Source organism: Mustelus asterias, chromosome 20 (genome assembly GCF_964213995.1).
Source record: "Mustelus asterias chromosome 20, sMusAst1.hap1.1, whole genome shotgun sequence".
NCBI classification, from domain to species: domain Eukaryota; kingdom Metazoa; phylum Chordata; class Chondrichthyes; order Carcharhiniformes; family Triakidae; genus Mustelus; species Mustelus asterias.
The window spans coordinates 33,497,586-33,521,225 of NC_135820.1; the positions used below are offsets into that span (position 1 = coordinate 33,497,586).

At 40.4% G+C, this 23,640-nt stretch overlaps 1 protein-coding gene across 1 annotated transcript in view; it reads left to right on the forward strand.

Annotated features, from left to right (window-relative positions):
* The window catches only part of LOC144508713 (zinc finger protein 335-like), a 107,615-nt gene extending 85,549 nt beyond the window's left edge, over nt 1–22,066 (forward strand). The window contains exons 32-41 of the mRNA XM_078237022.1: nt 2,296–2,419; nt 3,121–3,318; nt 3,800–3,942; nt 6,231–6,346; nt 10,447–10,544; nt 10,664–10,738; nt 15,484–15,567; nt 16,521–16,595; nt 18,163–18,265; nt 20,242–22,066. Coding sequence (XP_078093148.1) covers nt 2,296–2,419; nt 3,121–3,318; nt 3,800–3,942; nt 6,231–6,346; nt 10,447–10,544; nt 10,664–10,738; nt 15,484–15,567; nt 16,521–16,595; nt 18,163–18,265; nt 20,242–20,381 — 1,156 coding nt within the window. The 3' untranslated portion in view covers nt 20,382–22,066. The remainder of the gene's footprint in view (nt 1–2,295; nt 2,420–3,120; nt 3,319–3,799; nt 3,943–6,230; nt 6,347–10,446; nt 10,545–10,663; nt 10,739–15,483; nt 15,568–16,520; nt 16,596–18,162; nt 18,266–20,241) is intronic.
* The last annotated feature ends 1,574 nt before the right edge of the window (nt 22,067–23,640 follow it).

Here is a 23,640-nt window from a genome sequence, read left to right on the forward strand (position 1 = left end):
CTGTTAGTTGACCAATCCTCTATCCATGCTAATACATTGCCCGTAACATCGTGCGCCTTTATCTTATGCAGCAGCCTTTGGTGCAGCACCTTGTCAGTGCCTTCTGGAAATCTAAATACACCACATCCATAGGTTCCCCATTATCCACTGCGCACGTAATGTTCTCAAAGAATTCCACCAAATTAGTCAAATATGACCTGCCCTTCATGAACCCATGCTGCATCTTCCCAATGGGACAATTTATATCCAGATATCTCGTTATTTCTTCCTTGATGATAGATTCATGCATTTTCCCTACTACAGAAGTTAAGCTCACCGGCCTATAGTTACCTGACTTTTATCTATCTATCTCCTTTTTAAACAGTGGAAAACAGCAAATGTGACGCCAATCTACGGGAACCACCCCAGAGTCCAGCGAATTTTGATTAATTACCACTAGTGCATTTGCTATTTTCCCCTGCCATCTCTTTTAGATCCCCCCCTCAAACTTCTCCAAGGAGAACAGCCCTAGCTTCTAATCAGCCACTTAACTGAAGTCTCCACATCATCTCTTTTAGTACCCTGGGATGCATTCCATCAGGGCCAGGAGACTTGTCTACTTTAAGCCCTATTAGCTTGCCCAAAACTACCTCTTTCATGACAGTAGTTTCTCAGTCCTCACCTGCCATAGCCGCCTTGTCATCAGTTTTTGGCATGTTATTTGTGTCTTCCACTGTGAAAACCGGCATAAGTTACCTGTTCAATGCCTCGCCATTTCCTCATTTCCAGTTATTGCATCCCCCTTCTCATTCTCTAAAGGACCAATGTTTACTTTAGTCACTCTTTTTTTCATTTTATATATTTGTAGAAACCTTTGCTATCTGCCATTAAGAGATAACAGTAGTTTAAATTAAGGCTTGCACAGTGGTTAGCACTGCTGCCTCACAGTGCCGTGCATTTTTTTTCTCTCCGATAATCATTCAATTCCGTTTTGAATGGTCAAGGGACCCGGGTTCAATTTCGGCCTTGGGTGTCAGTGTCTGTCTCTATGGAGTTTGCACATTCCCCGTGTCTGCGTGGGTTTCCTCCGGGTGCTCTGGTTAGGTGGATTGGCCATGGTAAAATTACCCCTTAGTGTCCCAAGATGTGTAGGTTAGATAGATTAGCCATCCTTCCATTAACAGTTCCTCCCTATCTAGTCTGTCCAGATCTTTGATTTTGAACATTTCTATCAAATCCCCCCTCGAACTTCTCCAAGGAAAACAGCCCTAGCTTCTAATCAGCCACTTAACTGAAGTCTCCCACCCCTAGAACCATTCTCATTTTTTTTTCTGCACCCTCCTTAACATCTTCATGTCTTGCTTCAAGTCTGATGCCCAGAATTGGACACACTACTCCAGTTCAGGCCAAATCAGTATTTTATAAAGGTTCACCATATCTTCCTTGCTTTTATATTCTATGCCTCTGTTGAAACACAGGATCCTGTAGGTGTTTTTAGCCATGCTCTTAACCTGGCACCTTCAATATGATTTGTGTACACACTCCCAGGTCCCTCTGCTCCTGCATCCCTCGTAGAATTGAATATTTATATGCCTCTCTTACCAAAATGTATCGCTTCATACTGCACTGTTAACATTTATCTGTCACGTATCAGCCCATTCTACCAGCCTCTTAATATCCTCCTGCAGTCTATCGCTGTCCTCCTCACCGTTCACAATATTTCCTAATTTTGAGTCATCTACAAATTTTGAAGTTGTGCCCTGTACACCCATGTCTAGTTAATTAATGTAGATCAAGAGAAGCAGTGGCCTGAGTACTGATTGCTGGGGAGCCACCACTATAGATCTCCTCCAGTCCAAAAAACTACTATTCACCAACTCTCAGCCAACTTCGCATCCATGTTGGCACTGTCCCTTTTATTCCATAGATTTCAACTTTGCTAACAAGCCACACCTTTTGGAAGTCCATGTATAGTTCAAATATGAGAATGAACTGGGAATACCACAAGTGTGCATCCTTTTCTTGTCACTTGCATTATGAGTGAAATCCCTACTGGGGAGACAATAATGCAATTTTCCTCTTTAAGACAAAGTTATAAACTAAATAATAAATAGTTATTGAACCCGCCAATCTTTCTTGTTTCAATGTTCTTTTACTCCTGTAACAGACACAACTTCAAAACTAAGGAGTGTAATGCATAAAATCTCAATCATGGCCCTGAATATAGTATTGCTGGCAAGATTCTGTGGTGCATCCCCTGCAGCATCAATGTAAATCTGTTTCACTGCTTCAGTTTACTTTGTCTTCCCTTCTTAGTGGCTCAGATGGCAATGGGGATGTGGCTCACACAGTGGTTGTCAGTGGTGATGAGTTAAAGCAGCACCATGGTCACTTCATCATGACGACAAATGTGCAGGGGAACCAGTTTCAACAGATTGAGGTATGTGGTTTTCCTCCATTGGATTTCTTTACATTGTCTTGATCAAAGTGTGAGTCACCAGGGTGCAGTAATGTATTGATTATGTTATGAGACTGCTAATTTAGCAAATGTGAGTTTGAATCTCCCATTTGAAAGAAAGCACAATACATGGTTGCACAACTGGATTCATCCCTCTTCTACACTTGTCAACTAGCATTAAAGGTTTAATTATGCCACTGAATGATCTGTTGAGATACTGATTTTTATATTCTTGTAGTTTGAGTTCAAGTTGGATAATATTGAGCTAATGTCACTTGTGTAGTGAGGTGGTGGCTGAACTCCCAGCTGTATGTGGTGATAGCCAAGGCAAGCAGCTACTTGTCGCTTATCATTTAGGGAACATGTGAAGTTAACTAAATAAATGGGATCAAAACTTGAAGGGAGTTTTTTTTATACAATTCATTTAGAAAAATATTTGGTTTTTTTTTCAAAACATCGCATGTGTTATCATGGTGTTGATCTGCTACATCGGGATATGTTGTTCTGGTTTCACCATTGCAAAGGTGGTGTTTGTGTCTTGAGAGAGACTTAATTCATTACATTTGAGGGCCACTGGCTTCAGACCAGCCTTGGAAATGATCCCGAACCATTCAACCCTGGATTTCATCCCCCTTCAAAAGGAGGAAAGTTAAAAATTCTAAAATTATTTTCTGGTTTCCCAGTTTGCTGGTGACATCACATCTCCGCAAGTTGATTCAAACCTGCAGTCATCATCAATGAAGAAGTTTTCCTGTAAAGTATGTACAGCGTCATTCCATGGCCGAGCTGAGATGGAGAGTCACAAGAGAGCACATGCAGGGGAGCAGGGCTTCAAGTGTCTCGATTGTAACTTTGCAGCCAATACGTGGCCGGAAGTCCGAGTAAGTATTCCTGTCCAATTTCCAGACTGGTTTTAGTGCCTCAGCATGAGTCCATTTTAAACCAGTTGAAAACTGAAGGCTCAATCAGAACTTTGCTGTTTTTAATTTTAGTCTGGTTTACAACTTTAGATTTTCACTGATTCAAAATGTGGTCCCTTTCATTATTATATGAGCTAAGAATTGTACCTCATCATGTTCAACATCGGAGGCAGCATGGTAACACTATACACTGGTACATAAATACACTGTGTGGCATGCAATGATAAGATTATAGGACCCTATGTTTTTCATTCTCCTTTATCTTCTCCCTGCCTCCTCAATCTACACCAGCCACACACATTTTCTTACCTTGGATGTGGTGTCCAAGGTTTACCATAAGTATTGTGCATGTTCTTGGGTAACTTATTTGGAATGTGCTTCTATAATAATGTCAACTGATTTTAGTCTCATTGTGATCTTTGGTAATCTGTTTTGCCTTCAGAATCATATGCTGCAGCATTCTAACCTGAGGCCGCACAAATGCAACCAATGTAGTTTCGCATCCAAGAACAAGAAGGATCTTCGGCGGCACCTGCTGACACACACAAATGAGAAGCCTTTTTCCTGTGATATTTGTGGACAGCGGTAATCTTTTACTCACTAGGCTTCACAGAACTGCCAACTATGTCATTCAATTTATGTTAAGCCTCCTTCCCTTCCTTCCCAACCTTTAGTGATCAGGAATCAATAAATAGGCCTCACTTTCAGTGATTGTTCTTGAGAAAGTGATGTGAAGCTGCCTTCTTGAACCACTGCAGCCCATGTGGTAATGAGTTTGTACAAATTGGGAACTTGATTTTATCAAGAGGTTGATTTGGACTTGGATCTCTATAATCCCAAAATTATGATTTATAAGCAACTGATGCACAGAGGCCTAAATTCTGTCAGAGATGTGGCTAGGATGGATTGAGAGCAAGAGGTTGACTTATTTGTTTTCCAGACTAACACGTATTGAAGTATATGCCAAATGTATTAATTAAACATAATATAAATAATACTTGCTATATAAAACCACATGGATATTACAGTTTGGAGACAGATCATATCTGTGTTCATTCTCCACATAAGTAGTTGTTCTGGTCTCTAGACCTGCTCTGTTTCCCTATTACCTTATTTCCCTTTCCTTTAATTACTTATCAAATCTATTAATTAACATTGACCTATTCCAGGTTCAATTGTTATTTCTGGTAGTTCATGCCACAGCTTTACCCTTTATTCCTTTAAGTAAGTACCTGGTACTCTTAAGGAGAATTAACACTGGCATAGACCAGTTGGGCTGAATGGCCTGTTTCTGTGCTGTAAGCCCTCTGTAATTTTTTTTTCTGTCCCCTAGTTCTAGACGGTCAATCATGGGGAAAGCCTGTGTTATAAGAGATTTTGTCCCATCTATCTATCTATCCGTCCACCCACCACTCTGCTGAGGCGCTATTCATCTTTTCTATAACTATAGCAAAGGATGCTGCAAAAGAATGTACTCCATCTGTGCAAATGCAAGGATTACAGCACATTTTTAAAAAATGTATCGACGTTAAGCAACCCACTGAGTGCTCCCCAGCCAGAGAACCAAGACCCTTCCCCCTCCCATTGGCGGAGCACACCAGTGGAAGAGCCATCAGCAAGATATAAAAGATAGTGATCCCAAATTTACAGGATAACAGGCAAGGGAAAATAAATCCCAAGCCTCTGTGCTCAACACATGTCCTATCAGGATAAAAGACAACATCACACAATCGGGAGTAAAATCACAAGGGAACAAAGTTCAGGATTAACAACGAGCTGCAGGATTATAAGCCATCCACGAAGTTGGAAAAGGCCGAAGCCATGACTAGATCATTGAGGAACACCCAGGAATCAAGATGCCTTGCCCTCAAATAGAGATGGTGAAAGCATGGCAGCCAGTTCCCAAAGTTAGCTGAAAATCTCAACGCAACTCTTCCTCTTCGTGTGGAGACTAACTCGTGGGCAATCCTCATCCGGCCATGTCCCCTTGACTTAAATGGAGTGTTTGACAAGCCATGCAGCAGAGTCTCCAAGGATCAAAGCTGAGTCCTCACCAAGGAAACTTCTTTCTCAACTGAAAGGATTATTATCTCTGCGCCTTTGTAGGATTTCTCGCAGTTCATCATGGTGAGCACTTTAAATCTTCCACATTTTTGGTCACAAAAGTGATCTTTATCTTGGTGCCAGCAGCACCACGAGCATGGGCCGTCACTGAACTGGGTCCTACCCAGGTCAGCTCCGACCGCATCACACAAACAAGGATTTCTTTGACTTAGTTTGGCTCCCCGCAGTCAAAAAAGTTAACCAGATCTTCCGCAAACAGTGCACAAATGATATGTATCAGGATCAACTAATTACAGGTCATGCATCAGGATAAAAGAAAGGATTAAAAGCTGACCCCCATCTCCTGTTGTAATAAAGTATAAAACTCTATCCAATTGTACATCGAAAAATCCAGAAACAGTTTAGAAACATTCAAAACAAGCTCATTAATAATAGACTGATCGTTCATTACCCCAAACTCATTATCTTAACCCTGAACATAAAGTGAGAAAACGCCAAATCCACAGGGAATGTGAATGTTATAACTTCGATATCAAATAATTATTTTCTTTTTGATTTATCCATACTCTGGAAATCAAAACAGTAGGAGTAGATTAATAAACCATATATTCCTTTTCTTTGCAAATCTTCCGAAATTGGAATCTATCCTTTTCCAAGGCAATTCTGAGCAAAGAGCTAAGCAGTAATCAAATCCAGCTTTTACATTGGGAGGAATTGCTATTGCATAATTCTCTCAAACATTGTCTTCAATTGAACATATTTCAATTAACATCTTTCATAAAGTTCCATTTATTTCTTTAACGTTAAAGGTTTAATCGAAATGGCCACCTGAAGTTTCACATTGAGCGACTGCACAGTTCTGACCCTCAACAGAAGCAATCCCGACAGCAGCACGTCATTCTGAACAGTGATGACGAAGCAATCGGTAAGTTAGAAAATACTCATCCAGCCCTGTTCAGTCAGGCATTCCCCTTTTCAAAAAATGGCTGATAGAAGTAACCAAAATATTTTTGATTACATTTTAAAAGTTGGGAAATTGGACCAATGGACTTACTGAACCACAAGGTGTAGATGGGAACATCAATGGTACAAAAGAAATAGATTATCTGTACATTGTCACATTGCTGTTTGTAGAAGCTCACTCTGTGCAGATTGGCTGCTGAGTTTCCTAGCTTACAACATTGGTTGCACTTCAAAAGTAATTCATTGGCTGTGAAGTGCTTTGGGATGTTCTGAGGTTGTGAAAGGCACTATACGGATGCAGGTCTTCCTCTCCTTTGTGACTTTAGCTGTTGAGCTCAGCAGTTTGTCTCAGTGATCCCATAGCCAGTAATGTTATCAACACTTGCTGTTTAAGTGCTGCAAAAGTGACATTCTGGTTTCTGAAAAGTATAGTCATTGAATCAGAAGTATATTTTTAACTGAATGTATGCACAGGCAGATTCTAGTACAAATTCAAGGCAATAGTTAAACCAGAAGCCCCTTGAGAGTATAAGCTACTTTGATTTGAAATGTACAAATTTACTTATAGCAATACTATAACATTATTTCTGATTTTCTACCAGTTTTTGCCCTTTTACCTATAGGCCATTTTTCAAGTATCACATGGATTCACGTTGTCAAACAACTGGGCTAGTGAGCCACACTTACGTTGTTCCCTAGTGTTACCTGTTGATGAAAATGAGATTTGTGGATTTTGCATCATTATTTCAATGTTTTCCTCCTATACCTTGGTACTGATTTTTAATCAACTGGGTAAGGGAAAATAACATTTCCCGGGTGTGATGTAAAGTGAAAGATCTTAGGAAATACCTCTGAGTTGAGGATGACTTGATTCCACACTAAAACTCTCAGGTAACTAAGGAGTCCAATGTGCGAGCTACAGTATCTGTCACAAGTGGGGTACACAGTGGGTGGGTGGAGTGCCTGGGTTACCTAATATTCCTTTCACTGTTGACATTTGGCATCAACCTGCTCTTGGTAATGAAACGCAAGGTGTTCAGATCCTTCCTGGTTGCCATTCCGTCACCTGCGCCATGGATTCTCAGGTGTTGCAATTTTTCAAGGGGGCTTTGAGAGTGTCCTTGAAGCATTTCGCTTGCCCACAGGGGCTCGCTTGCTGTGTCAAAGCTCAGAGTAGAGCGCTTGTTTCAGAAGTCTCGTATGTGGGTGATGTGACCCACCCAGCAGAGATGATCAAGCATGGTCAATGCTTCAGTGCTGGGAATTGAATTTGGATCCCGCTGCTTCATGGGACATTGTGCTTACATGCCCAAAGATATGCAGGTCCAAAATCAGCACATTCAGTCATCTGGAAGAAACTCACGACCCTGTGTAGACATCATTCTCAAATCGAGGGACAGTCGTTGATTTTAAAGTGCATAGGTAACCAGAGTGTTTACTGTCCATCACTGATCCAGGGTGGGTTTCAGCTTCTCAAAGCATATCCGTGTAAGATATTGCGCCTATCCTGCCAATGAATTTGCAAGATGTTGCAGAAGCAGTGTTAGTGGTACTTCTCCAGGGTTTTGAGGTGTCTGCTGTAAATAGTCCATGTCTCTGAGCTACATAGGAGGGCGGGTGTCACTATAGCTCTGGACATCATGAGCTTGGTACCAGATCTGAAGTTCTGATCTTCTAACTACCTGAGGCTACCGAAAGCTGTGCTGGCATCTGAAGATGGTGTTGAACCTTGTCGTTAATGTCTGCCCATGTTGACAGTAGGTTTCCAGGGTACCATGGTATGGAAAGTTGTCCACGTTGCCCAAGGCCTCATAGTGGATTTTGATTTGGGGTTGGGCAAGTTGACGAGAGGACCTCTGTCTTATGGATGTTTAATGTAAGGCTCATTCTCTTGTATTCCTCAGTAAAGGTGATGATCATGGCTTGGAGCTCAGCCTCTGTGTGCAGATGCAAGCATCATCTGCTTCCTGTAGTTCAATGATGGAGGATGGGGCAACCTTGAATCTGGCCTGCAGGCAGCGGAGGTTGAACAGATTCCCATTTGTTCTGTAGTTTAGCTCCACTCCAGTGGGGAGCTTGCTGAGGGTGAGGTGAAACATTTCAGTAAGGAAGATGTAGAGCACCATTGGTGTGATGACACAGCCTTGCTTGACCCCAGTTCGAACATGAATTGGGTCTGCGGTGGATCTGTTGGTCAGAATCGCGGCTTGCTTGTGGATCAGACTGAGGAGGATGGTGACAAACTCTTGTGGGCAGCCAAAATGGAGGAGGATGCTTACGGTTGACAGTGTCGAAGGCCTTTGAGGTCAAAGTAGATCACGTGCAAGGATTGGTGCTGTTCCCTGCATTTCTCTTGTAGTTGCCATGCAGTGAAGATCATAGGAATTGTGCCTCTTAATGGGTGGAATCTGCATTGCAACTCTAGGAGGAGCTCTTCAGCCACAGGGAAAAGGTGATCGAGGATTCTTGCTATTACTTATATGGTACAATATGATACAATAGACATTATACTACTTACACGGATATACTTTGAGAAGCTGAAACCCACCCTGGATCAGTGATGGACAGTAAACACTCTGGTTACCTATGCACTTTAAAATCAAGGACTGTCCCTCAATTTGAGAATGATGTCTACACAGGGTCGTGAGTTTCTTCCATATGACTGAACGTGCTGATTCTGGACCTGCATATCTTTGGGCATGTAAGCACAATGTCCCATGAGGCAGCGGGATCCAAATTGTAGGAGTTGCTTCCTTTTCATCTCTGTTGCTGCTCTACCTCATCGTTAAGGCATTGGGACTGGAAGTATGATGCAGTTTGATGGAGAATTTGTCACCATTCCGAATGATTGATTGGTAGCAAGCTCCTCCCAGTCTTTAATGCCAATGCTGCTGTGCTTCAAATAGAAATATTGCACCATCAAAATCAAATGTAATTGTTCATTCACCTCATTACTGTTTATGGACTTGTGTGCAGAAAATAGCAACCATAACACTTACAGACAATTCACTATATGAAATTATTTTAGATATCATGAGATGGTGCTAGAAAATAGAACTTGCAGTACCTCTACTTTGTGCCCTTTTCACATGAGTTTAAAGAAAATTGGTGCAACGTTCTTTTAACTCCCAGTTAGTGTCTAGTACAAAATGAAGGGGGAAGGTTCTTTTGTTTCATGTTTACTGAAGATGCCACAGATAGTTTGATGCTAACATTTTCTTCATTTCTATTCTGGAGAAGTCTGATGGCTGTGGTTGAAAAATAATGTTCTAGTTGCAGACTGCATTCTAGCGTGTTACAATGGCAGGTACTGCAAAAGATTTAGGCTGCTCCTATGTTGTTCAAACAAGGTTTCACTTAATATTCTCAAGTGTATATTAAATAATTACTAAACACAATCTGAAACAGACTCTGGAGATCTGGCTGCACCTGACTGCTGGTTAATGATTGGTATTAATGGATACCTGACAGAAACAGTTTGTATTTCCTTTCTCACCACTTTGCTCCTCTGATTCCATAGAAATAGGAGCAGGAGTAGACCTTGTGGCCCTTTGAGCTTACTCTGCCATTTAATAAGATCATAACTGATCTTCCATCTCTATTCCATTTTCGTGTACTATTCCCACTTCTCTTGATTTATGTGCTTGGAATTTGGTTTTATAGGTAACAAGTAGCAACACTTCACAATGAACCTAAATTTAACTGAAGTTGGCATCACAACAGTGCATAATCCTGTATTTGTCTGACAGGATTATTTTTCAGGAGAGACCCTGCTTAATTTTATTTTATTTTTGGGGGGCCTGGAGGTGTTCCTATTCGAGGGATTTGTAAAACATTTGAACTAAATAAATTGTGGCTGAGATCATGAACAGAATTGAATGTGGTTTCTTGGTACTTTTATGTGATGCAGTTACTCACTGCTGTGGTCCTGTGTGCTCCATTCCAGATCTTGCTCTAAGTTTCTTCCAATTTTAGAAGCTCATGTTACTTTTAAAAGGATTGAAACCTGATTCTGAGAGTTCTGTGCTTAACTGGAGAAAACTCTTTGTATCTACTGTGCAGCTCTGCAGACAGATGAAACGGTTATTTCACCAGACCGATTCCAGGCGTTGGCTCCGGATCACATCATAGTAGCTCAAGAGCAGTCCATTTCTGACCAGGTAGATGACACACTCTCTGCCCACTACCCTGAGGCTTGAGGGGGGACTGTAAATTCTCACCTTGCCTTCGAACTGCTGTTTTTATAACCACGTTTATCATATTCTGCTTCCCCACCCAGGATGAGACGACGTATATCCAACACATAACATCTGATGGACAGACTGTTCAACATTTAGTTACAGCAGACAACCAGGTAACATTTGGATAACTTACTATTCCTTACTTAATTTTAGTCATTTGAAAGAATCCCTGAACTTTGATATATTAAAAAAATACTGACCATTGATCAGCTTTGTACTTTACATATAAAATATGCATACCTGGTGAACTGCAGCTATTCAGGAAGGTGGCTCACCACCACCTTCCCATGGTGCAGGCACACCCACAGTGCTGTTAGGAAGGAGTTCCAGGATTCTGACCCAGTGACCATGAAGGAACAACGATATAATTCCAGGTCAGGATGGTGTACAACTTGGGGAACTTGCATGTGCTGGTGTTCCAATGTTTCTCTTATCCTTGTCTTTGCAGGTGGTAGAGCTTGCAGGTTTGGAAGCAGCTACTGAAGAGGGTTTGGCAAGTTTCTGCAATACATCTTTTATATGGTGCACAGTGCTGCCACTCATTATCAGTGGTGAAGGGAGTGAATGTTTAATGTGATGGTTTCAGTGGTGTAGTTCAAGTTTAATGAGGGCCGAAGGGCCTGTACTGTTCTATGTTATATTAATGGAATGGGAGGATGAGGTACGGCAGATCTGAAACCTGTTTTTATTGTTGTTAGAATTATATTTGGTTCATTATTGAAGCTTGAGGGTGTTATTTTTAATTGATCGCTGCAAACTTGAATTCACTTAGAATCCACATTCACATGTCAGAATGGATTTTGGGGCTAGCTAAGTGCCGTGTTCACCTGCTGGGAAATCTGACTGATACACATTTGAGTAATAAAGGACTTGAAAAAGGTTAGGTGTTTATATGAGGGTGTTAACCAGTGATGTTTAACGACCTTTCTTGCTCACTCAGTTGAATTGAAATGTAATTGAAAACCTGTTTAAGCAGTAGTGACTCACCGTTCTGACTTGGAAATATATCATCGTTCCTTCGCTGTCACTGGGTCAAAAGCCTGAAACTCACTCCCTTAACACCATTGTGGTGTACTTTTACCTCGGGGACGGCAGCGGTTCAAGAAGGCAGCTCATCACTATCTTCTCAAGGGCTATTAAGGATGGGTAATAAATGCTGACTGAGCCAGCAATGCCCACAGCCTTTTTTTTAAAAAATGAATTTTAAAAACGTGCTAATTGCAAGGGACATGAAAATGACCTTTGGATCAACCAGGTATTGTTATATCATCTGATATCTTTGTGATTTTGGTTCTTCCCATTGTGGTGCTGTATCCATAATTGCCCCATCAGCTGTGCTCAACCTGTTGTATATGTTTTACATTATAAACTGTTATTAATTTAGAACTGCCACAGGTCATAGATGCTGCTCGCATTCCGTGATGTCAATCCTCTAAGCAATTTAGTTGCGTATGGAGTTGATACCCGATGGTGTTGATACCTACTGTCCAGTACCTGCTGGTGCAATGACAGGACCTGAATGTGTGACGGTGAAACTCCTCAGTGATTTGTAATGTGTATATCCATAATTTTAAGTTTGTACCTTAATCTCTCCAAAAGCAGATCAAGTTAATTGTAGGTAAGGTGTTTTCAATGATATTGTATTTTTTTAAATTTGGGATCGCAAGCGGTGAGTTTAACTTTTAGTTAGCATGTTGTTGCAAGATTCAAGAATACTTCACTGGGCCTTTATTTAACATGAACACACAAACTGTTCCTGAACAGGATAGAGGTTCTACACTTCCAGCCTGCTGCTACCTGATTGCCTGTGTCCTGATCTTTTCAAAAATGCCTCTCCCCAGTTTACAAAGGTCAAAAGTGTTTCTTAACATCGACTTTTTAAAAATTCATTTACGGAATGTGGGCTGGCTCAGCGAGCATCTAATGACCATCCATAGTTTCCCTTCAGTAGCTGGGGTGAGCTGGCTTCTTGAACTGCAGCAGTCCCTGAGGTGTAGGTACACCTGTTAGGGAGAGAATTCCAACATTCTGACCCAGCAACAGTGAAGGAACAGCGATTATATAGGATGGTGAGTAACTTCAAGTGGAACCTCCAGGTGGTGTGTTCCCAGGCATTTGCCACTGTCTTTCTGGGTAGTAGTTTGCTCACTGAAAATGAGATGGGTTTGAGAGATGCTGCCTAAGGAATCTTGGTGAGTTCCTGCAATGCATCTTGTAGATGGTGCACACGACTGCCACTGTTTATCAGTAGTGGAGGGATTGAATGTTTGTGGAAGGGGTAGCAATCAAGTGGGCTGCTTTGTCCTGGATGGTGTGGAACTTTTTGAGCGTTGTTAGAGCTTCCCTCATCCAGACAAGTGGAAAATATTCCATTACACTCCTGACTTGTGCCTTGTAGATGTGGACAGACTTTGGAGGGGTTAGGAAGTGAGTTACTTGCCACAGGATTCCTAGCCTTTGTCCTGCTGTGGTATCCGCAGTATTTATATGGTTAATCTAGTTCCGTTTTTGGTCAATGGTAACCTCCAGGATGTTGCTAGTGCGGGATTCAGCAATGGTAATGCCATTGAATGTCAAGAGGTGATGGTTAGATCCTTTCTTATTGGAGATAGTCATTGCCAAACTCAGCAAACCCTGCTCATGGGTGCTGAGTAAGTATCGCTTGATAGCACAGTTAATGACCCCTTCTATCACTTTGCTAATGATCGAGAGCAGATTGATGGGGTGGTAATTGGCCAGGTTGGATTTCTCCTTTTTTTGTGTGCACAGGACATATCTGGGAAATTTTCCACATTGCCATGTAGATACCAGTGTTGTAGTTGTACTGGAACAAGTTTGCTAGGGGCATGGTAAGTTCTGGAGCACAAGTCGTCAATACTGTTGCTAGAATATTGTCAGGGCCCATAGCCTTTGCAGTTTCCACTGCCTTCAGCCATTTCTTGATATCACATGGAGTGAATCGAATTGGCCTCTGATGCTGGGGACCTCCGGAGGAGACCAAGATGAATCATGCACTTGACACTTCTGGTTGAAGATTGTTGCAAATGCTTCAACCTTTTGCACAGATGTGCTGGACTCCTTCATCATTGAGGATGCGGGTATTTGTGGAGCCGCCTCCACCAGCGAATTGTTTAATTGTCTACCACCGTTCACATCTGAATGTGGCAGGACTGCAGAGCTTGGATCCGATCAGTTGGTTGTGGAATCGCTTACCTCTGTCAGTTACTTGCTGTTTGGCACACAAGTAGTACTGTGTTATAGCTTCAGCCTGGTGCCTGGCATGCCCTCCTGCATTCTTCATTAAACTAGGGTTGATCCCTGGCTTGGTGGCAAGGTGAGGGATATGCCCAGACCATGAAGTTAGATTATGGTTGAGTACAATTCTGCTGCTGAGCATACCCACAGTACCTCTTGAATGCCCAATCTTGAGTTTCTCTATCTATTTGAAGTCTATCCCATTTAGCATAATGATAATGCCATAGAACACGATGAATGGTATCCTCAATGTGGAGACAGGACTTTTGTCTTCAAGTACTGTGTGGTGGTCGCTCCTACCGATACTGTCATGGACAGATGCATTAACAGCAGGCAGGTGGTCAAGAATGTTTTTCCCTCTTGTTGGTTCCCTCACCACTTGCCGCAGTCCCAATCTAGCAGCTATTTCTTTTAGGACCCAATCTGTGGTGGTACTGCCAAGTCACTCTTGGTGATGGACATTTAAATTCTCCCATCCAGAGTATATTCTGTGTCCTTGCCACCCTCAGTGCTTCCTCCAAGTGTTGTTCAACATGGAGGAGTATTGATACATCAGCTGGGGGGGGGGGGGGTGTGACATCAGCAGGAGATGTCCTTGCCCATGTTAGATCTGGTGCCATGAGACTTCGTGGGGTCCATAATTGATGTTGGGGACTCCAGGGCCACTTCCTCCCTACTGTATGCCACTGTGCCACCACCATTGCTGGGTTTGTCCTGTCAGTGAGATAGAATGTACAGGAATAGTGATGGTGGCGTCTGAGCCATTATCTGTAAGGTATGATTCTGCGAGAATGACTGTATCCGGCTGTTGCTTGCCTAGTCTGTAACTTCGTGACTGAACTTCTGCTAGCACGAGAAAACGCATCTCATTTTCAGTGAGCAAATTACAGCAGGATTAATGTTGGAAGTACATCACCAGATAGTGTATATAAGGGCACAACTTGAGTCACACGCTCACTTACCAGAGTGTTCCTTGACACTGAGCCCATGACAAATATCTGGGTTCAGCAAGTTCAGACCGCAGTGTCTTTCAAAATGTTGAATTGCTGATCTGTGTTCTGGATCATTGCTCAGCTAAACCTGGGGATCTCGATGTGGAAAGTAAAAATTGAAGGGAGGGTTGCCAAATTCTGATTTTTGTGTATGATATAGTCAGTTTATGGAACGCAAGTTAGTGGAAAAGAGCTGTAAGATAGGCTGCTAATTCGCTGTCACCTGCTTATTGTCCAGCAACAGAAGTAAAAAATGACCTCTAATCCATCTTGTGTAAGGGAGGGAAAGCTTCCCTGGCAGTAGGAGGAGACACCTTATTTCAATTTGGTGACATTAAATGCTTCTTTAAGTACTGTCCATTTACATTGGATCTATGATGGAATTGAGACTCTCCAATTAGAAATGGGAATAGTTGAAGATTAGCATCGTCTTGAGCTATTGTGTACTGTATGCCTTCCATGGAGTATACAAACTGGGTTTAAAATTGGGTTAAAAGTAAGATTCATTCATAGTTCAGGAGGATTTTGTATTTCAGAAAAAGTTGAAATAGTTCTTTTTCTCTCATAGGTGTTCTTTCCTAACTCTTACAAAATTTTCTCTTTCTCTGAAGGTGCAATACATCATTTCACAGGAAGGTGTGCAACACCTAGTTCCACAGGAATACGTTGTTGTCCCTGAAGGTCACCACATTCAGGTAAGTGCCAATTTATTATGATATGCATTGAGATGTTAAGAACAGACATGCAATATAAAATGCCAAATTGTATTGAACAATAGGACATAAGTACACTTAGAATCTAAGATGATACTTCAGAGGGTACTGAGAGTGCTGCATTGTTAGTGATGCTGTTTCAGATACATTATATCTAAGACCTGTCTGACTGTTTAGATGGATATAGAGGAACCATGGCATTATTTAAAGAAATGCAAGGAATTTGCCGCATGCCCTGACCAATTATCCCTCAATTAATAACCCAAAATATCTTAAAATCATTGATATCATTTACTATTGATGGGACCTTGCTTTGTGCAAATCAGTTGCTACTTTGCCTACAAAATAACAATGGTTGCACTTGAGAAGTAATTTGTTGGCTGTGAAATACACAAGAGTTTGATAAAGGCTTTATTATATACAACTTGTTTCCTTTACAAATGTGCATATGTTTAGCATTGCCCCTCACCCCCATAAGTGCAGAAAGGTTAAAGGTTTGCAATTTTAAACTTGACTATTTAAACATTACACAACAGTGCTTATAATTGACTAAATGTTCCATGTGTATTTCTAAATTTAGCCGGTATCGTATCTCATGACCTATTCCCCACCGAGAACGCTGCACTCCTCCAGTTCTGGTTTCATGCACATCCCTGATTTATTTATGCCTTCAGCTGCTTAGGCCTGAAGTTCTGGAATTCCCTCATAACCCCTCTTCCTGTCCATACTTCTCTGCTTTATGAGGCCCTTAAAATCTAACCCTTTTCCCAATATTTTAGACACCTGACATATCTCCCTTTTCAGCTTGGTGTCAAGTTTTGTTTGATAATGCTCCTGCAAAGTGCCTTCAGGATGCTGTACTGAGTTAAAGATGTTATATGAATACAATTGTTAATGTTTTGTTGTATCTTTTAATTTACTGATACTCTCCATAGGTGCAGGATGGCCAAATTCACCACATCCAGTACGAATCAGATCCACAGATACATCAGGTCTTAGAGGGACAACAGGTATAGTTCTCTATAGTGAGGTGTACCAACATTTGGAAATAGAGTTTCTAAAAATAAATATATTACTACATGGTGATAAGTCTGAGGTTTGTCTGAGTCAGCAGTTGTCACTATTGGCAGCAAGAAAAGGCATTTTGTGCTGTTGTTACAGAACAGTATGTCCCTGGCTCTTTAAACAATGCTCATACCAAATTCTTCAGTTACTGGTATGACTCAGCCAAATGAACTTCCATGATTAATGTACATTCATTTTTTGAAGATTAGCATGTTGATCTCAGAAGTTAACTGTATGATTAATTGACAGCCCTACCAGATAGTGATCAGGAATGAGAATTCTGGCATTTCTCCTTCCATAGCCAATTATAACATCTGAATTGAAGCTAAACTAGAAGAAGCTTTGAATTGAGCTATGATCAAAGCTTCGAGCTTGCATCTTTGAACTACTCAGATACGTAAGGAATGATCTTTGTCCAGTTTAAGTTGCACTGTGCTTTCAGTTGATGTAACTTTTTAAAAATTCATTCATGGGACATGGGCGTCGCTGGCTGGCCAGCATTTATTGCCCATTCCTAGTTGCCCGAGGGCAGTTGAGAGTCAACCACATTGCTGTGGCTCTGTAGTCACATTTATTTAGGCCAGACCAGGTAAGGATGGCAGATTTCCTTCCTAAAGAACATTAGTTGGCAGAAGATGGTTAACCCATGAGTACAAGCTGAATGAGTAAGTTCCTGTTTCAGCTATATTATTAAATACATTAAAGTCATTTGATTTCAGGTATTGTGTGAACAATTCTTTGATGTGGGGAAATAACTTAATTAATGAAGTATTTGATCAATTATTGGCCCATCATTGCTTAACTAAGTGCACAGCACTCAAATCAGGATCACAATTATATAATTACTTTTCTGTCTTTGGTCACTTACAAATAAAATTGAAATTTGTTAGAACAAAGTTTTATAATATCAACCACATTTTATGGCATACAGATCTCTTAATTTGCAATTTTGATTTTCAAATTTACAAAATCCATTATGTAAAGTTGCTAACATAAAATTTTATGGCATACAGATCTCTTAATTTGCAATTTTGATTTTCAAATTTACAAAATCCATTATGTAAAGTTGCTAACATAAAATTAAAATACTGTAGGTGCAGGCAATCTGAAATAAATGCTGGAAATACACAAATCAGGAAGCACCTGGAGAGAGAAAAATGGAGTTAATGTTTAAGCATCATGATCTTTCATTATAGATTATGTAAAGTTGCTGATATCCCCATTTGTTTTTGTGTGTCAGTATTGTAATGGCCAGTTTCTTCAGATACTAAGGGTGGGATTTTCCGGCTGTGCTCACCCCAAAACCGGAAAATCCCACCAGAGTCAACAGACACACTGGTCCGTCCCTGTTTCTCTCTCTCTCTCCTCCTGCTCCTCCTCTCTCTCCCCACCCCCACCCTGCCAGCTACAATTCCAGGTGGGCGAAGGGGAAAATTCCCCTCGAATCTCTGCAGTGTGCTGTAGTGCTTGTTTGTGGCTGTCAATCTCTTGATGTTGTGTTACTTTGCTAAGATTGCAGTGAGCCATGATGGACAGATCCAGTATGTGCCAATCACTGACCAGCAAATAGTGACACAAGCTGAGCTAGAAGCTGCTGCACATTCCGCGGTGACAGGTAAGCAACTACTTGGGTCGAGGCTTGGTGTGAGACGGTGACAGTTTTCAGTATTCAAAACATGATTCTGGTCAGAATGTTTGTTCCCATCATTAATAATCAGTTATTTTAAGAATATCCTCACCTGGCTGGTGATGGATCTATTTTATTGCAATTTCAATAACTGGCTCATCAGTAACAAAAAATCTTGTGGGGTATCATACTATTAAAATTATTTTGCTTTTCAGGATGTGCCCGGTTGATGGCTAAGTACCATTAGCACTCCTTAAGACTTGACATCTGTATCTAATCTTTCCTTTTGCTCTCGGAAACCCTTAATTTGTCTTTCAAATCTTGTACCAACAACTTCAATGGCCTTCCTGTATAAATTATTCTATTAATCCATTTTATTGTTTAATAGTTTTTGAAAAAGCCATCTGGAAAAACATACTATTGTTATAACTTTGAAATTTAACTTGTGTTACCTGGTAACTAAATCTCTTTACTATCTTGTCAATCATTTCTAAATTTGGAGTCATTCAACAAAATAACTCAATGAACAGTATTTTACGTCCAACCTGATTAAGTTTGTGGCAGGAAGGCCCATGGACAGCCTTCCTGCCTGACTGCCAATTGAGGCCTGTTAGTGGGAAATTTATGCAGGAACTGGTATTGATCCAGTGGCAGGCGGACCTATCCCCACACAGGGAGGGTGAGCTTAAATTTCTGGAGTGTGGGGATATGTGGGACAAGAGGGGGGGAGCACTGAGACGCACCCCCTTCCCCTGTTGCCAATACCCCCATACCCTGTGACACCCACCCCAAGAAACCCCTCCTTTATAACTCATGAGTTCAGGGATCCAACAGAGATCTGGGCTTTGGGTAGGTATCCTTCTTGCAGCAACAATCGCTAGGCTATTCCTGCTGCTCAGGAAAAGAGCTGCCAGCTTTTGATTGGTCAGCAGCTCTGTGTGGGGGAGACGTCTCGTCTCACATCCAGGGTTGTGATCATGTGGATGGCCCACCAGTGACACTCAATTGCTTGAGTGGCACATAATGCTGGCTGGCCTTCCCAGGAGGAGGTAACGTGGATGTCTCTCCAGCTGGCATTCAAGAACGCCGTCACCTCCATAAAATTCCAAATGTGTTTGACCATGGAACAGAGTTGCACTAATAAAATCATAATTTGCATTTTGCAATGTTGGACCCAATACATTTAGTTATTAATCCATTTAACTAGGCTGACACAAGTGAAACCCTGAGGGAGCGTCCAAGGGGCTGTGTTTCTAATGAGTTGTTAAATTGAGGTTCAAATTATTTGTTTGTTAATCTCATTATTGCTGTGCACAGATAGTTTGTGATGTTTTCCTACATTATAATACTGGCACTTCAAAAGTATTTAATTGACTGCAAAGCACTTTAGGCAGCAAAATATAATATAAATATAAGCTATCTTTTTTCTCATTTTCTCTAATTTTTCACTCTTACTGTTCCTAACTAATGTTGCTACCTTGCTCTGTTCCCCTAAACATAAGGGGGAATTGCTGAAATTAACAGCATTTCTTCTTGGGTTCTTTTTAAGTTGTTTATGATTAATCCTCAGTCATTATTGAAATGTATTAAATACCTCTAAGCCCATAAATGTATAAAAAAATAACTTGAAGAATTTCTTAAACTAAACGGGTTCCCCTTAAAAAAAAAAGTCCCAACAGAATTATTAATAGTAAACACCTTTAAAATGCCCCAACCAATGCATTAGTTTTTTTTTAAAAATAGATTGTTTTTGGAGCCTTTGCCCTTTTAATTATTAAGGAGTTGGTTACCTTACTTTTCTGAATATTGAGTTTTAAAAGTATAGCAAAGTAAGAGCAAATTTGTACAGTAGGCAGTTCGAAGAGAAAGGTAGCTTTGTGTCAGGTGAAGATTAGCTTTTCTGAAAGTTGTTGACTGTGCTGGAAGGTGTTAAAAGTAAGCTACTGTTTCCTCTTCCTTAACAGCTGTAGCCGATGCTGCTATTGCTCAAGTCCAAGGAATTTACACAACAGAAGCTACAGAAGAACAAATACAGCAGCTTCAGCAACAAGCAATTCAGTATGAGATGGCTCAGGCTGAAGTCATTGCATACTCTGAAGACTAAAACAATGAAAGTGGCAGCAGGAGATGACTTAAGCACTTTTCAATTTTAGTAAGAGAGGGGGAACAATGAAGCCAAGAGACAATGACTGAACCCCTTTCCCTGCCTTATAATATTTTTGGTTTGTTATATTATCCTTAATACTTGCATGCAATGAACAGATAAAAAGCCTATTTGTACATTTTGTTTCCCATGCCCCTTCCCACCTTGTCAATGGGATTGTCCAATTAGTGACCAATTTGTAAATCAGTAAACTTGGTACTGAATCTTCAGAAATGATCCCAATTTGCAAATCACCTTTTTGATGGTTATTAAAAGGTTTAGCACAATGTTTAATGTGGGCTGATGAACCTGTGTAAAAAAAAAAATAGAAGGTTCCAGCTTTTGAAAAACGTTCTGTACACAGATCTATACATGACTTATATTTATGTGTGTGTATATAGAATATATACAAAAATATTATGTATAGATTATTGAATTCCTGCAGGATGAATTCTAAGACTATCTAATTGAGGAATTTAGTTGCTAGATCATTGTCTTATTTATCATTGCCTCTTGTTTTCCATTTTAATATATAGCAGATACTGAATTTTTAAAAGTTGCCATTGCGGCAATCTATTCTGTGATGTGGAATTTGGTTTTCAAGATGAAAGAGCAGAAAATGTTCTTGCTATTTTGTTTTTTTTTGTTTTGTATGTGGGAGCCTGATATATTGATCACATGATAGGATTTGTAATAACTTTTCTAGGGGATGAAATTCCCCTTCTGAAAAATTTGTGCTTGGTGTATATTGTAATCAAGTTTAAAATGTTTCAGGGAATTCTCCTTCTCCCACCTCCACCATGCCCCCCAATTGAATCGGTGTGTAGTGTACTGTCCAGTATGAAATTCAACCATAAGCCCAGCAAACATCCATCTCCAAACCCAAGTGCTGCTGAGCTGGTTGATATCAACAGTCACTGAGTCATTAAATCTGGTCCCTTTTGTAGTGATTAAAAGTAAGAACTCTTGGCACCAGTAATGAAACCTATTTGAAGACCTCTAGAGAAAAGTATATAATGAACCTTTTCTCACACTCTGGACCGCTAGATGATGGGCCTGCTGAGAATAGAGATAATTAAGCATAAGGAAGCTTGTGTGTTACAGTCTTGTAACATGGGCCAAGATATCATCTTCAGGATTGAATGCTGAAGAATGTTCACTTGTCAAAACATCAGTGATAGTTTGTAACATATAGGTGAATCCAAAATGAATTGAAGGAAGCAGCAAAACCAATACTGATTGATATCTACAGGTTTATCTAATTAATATGTCTGGGTTGCATAAATATTCAGTGTTCAATGCTGTTCACCTCATTTAGCCTTGTTCGTTATACCATCCACTTGGTTGCTTTCATAATGCTGGAGTCAATAATTCATCACTGCAACTTTCCATTATCCAATATTTGCATTGTTTTTCCATGAACACATCCTGCTAATATTACAAAACTAAACTGTATATACAGTAATGTACATACAATAATTTATTACATAGGATGAAATATTTTGCTTAACAACTGGACTAAAATGATTACAGTTGACTCTTATTACCTCAACTACACTGGATTCTACTCTTGCTGACTTTGTCAATTGTGTTTACTGTTTGTTTTCTAAGATCTTATTCTTTTCAATACATTGTATTCATTTTGTAATCACGCATTCCCACTTTTTTATTTTTCTAGGAAATGTTTCCACATGTACATTTCCACTGCCATTATACTGGTGTTTACGCTTTGTTTTGAAGCAGTTTTAGGCATATAGATGTAAAAGCAGTATATGTGATATGGCTCTCATTGCAAGCATGGTAAAGTGGGGAGGTATGATGCCATTTCTATTACATAGTCTTAACCACACATGGCTTCTCACCAGTCTAGTATGAAGCCAATTCCATTGGACCTACCAGGATCTTTATAAACTTCCATTATTATGAGACAGCTGCCACTCTCATAGCTTGAGAATTCGCCACCTGTATAGCAAGATTTGCTCTTGTGAACTAGCAGTATCAGTGCTACTTTAGACTTGAACTCTGTTAAATGGTCTGAAACCTGAAGAGAAAATGCTGGAAAATCTCAGCAGGTCCGGCAGCATCTGTAAGGAGAGAAAAGAGCTGATGTTTTGATTCAGATGATGTGCTTGCCATTTTCACACACGATCCTGCTCCCATACCCACATGTTTGTCCTTGGCCTGCTGCAATGTTCCAGTGAAGCTCAATGTAAACTGGAGGTGCAGCATCTCATGTTCCGGCTACGCATGTTACAGCTTTCCAGTCTCAACATCGAATTCAACAACTTCAGATGGTTAGCTCTACCCCACTTCGGCCCTTTTGGTTTAATTTTATTTAATTTTTAACTGTTCTCTACTTTTTATTTCTTTATTGTCCTTTTATTTTTCTTCCCCCCACTCGCCCTATTTTATCCCCCCATTCTTACCTTTTCTCCCTCTTTTACTTCCCTTCTCCCCCCTTTTTCAATTTTCCCCCCTCCCTTCACATCTTCATTTGTTAGAGCTTACCCTCTGATTTCAGCTTCTCTGCCATCCACACCTTCTATTCTCTCTATGGACTTAGCACGTCTTAGCCTTTTCCCTTGTTTTTGTGACTATGACTTATCTTTCATTCCCGCACCCTGCAGTATAAATATCTCCTACTTTCAATGCATTTTAGTTTTGACAAAGGGTAATTTGGACTCGACGTTTGCTCTTTTCTCTCCTACAGATGCTGCCAGACCTGTTGAGATTTTCCAGCATTTTCTCTTTTGGTTTCAGATCCCAGCATCCACTGTAATTTGCTTTTATCTAGTGAAATGGTCTGACTCTGATCTCAGTCCTGAATCTGTAGTATTTGTTACTCTTCCTGCATTTTTGTAGGCAATATTAGGACCAGTTAATTGAATTCATTTCCGTTTGTTGTGGAATTTTCTTCTTATCGCTTAAAATATATTGATGAATTTTGGTACTATCAACCAAATGTATCAATAATTAGAGTCTGATATTTGAGACCTGACAAGTTGAGTGCACCAGCAAATAAGGTCGGAGTAGGAAAAAATAGTAAAATGACAGAATTAAAAGCTCTTTATCTGAATGCATGCTAATTTGTAATAAGATGGATGATTTAATGGCACAAAAAGAAATAAATAAGTGTGATATAATAGCCAATACAGAGACTTGGTTGCAAAGTGAACACAGCTGGGACCTGAATATTCCAGGGTATTTGATATTTTGGAAG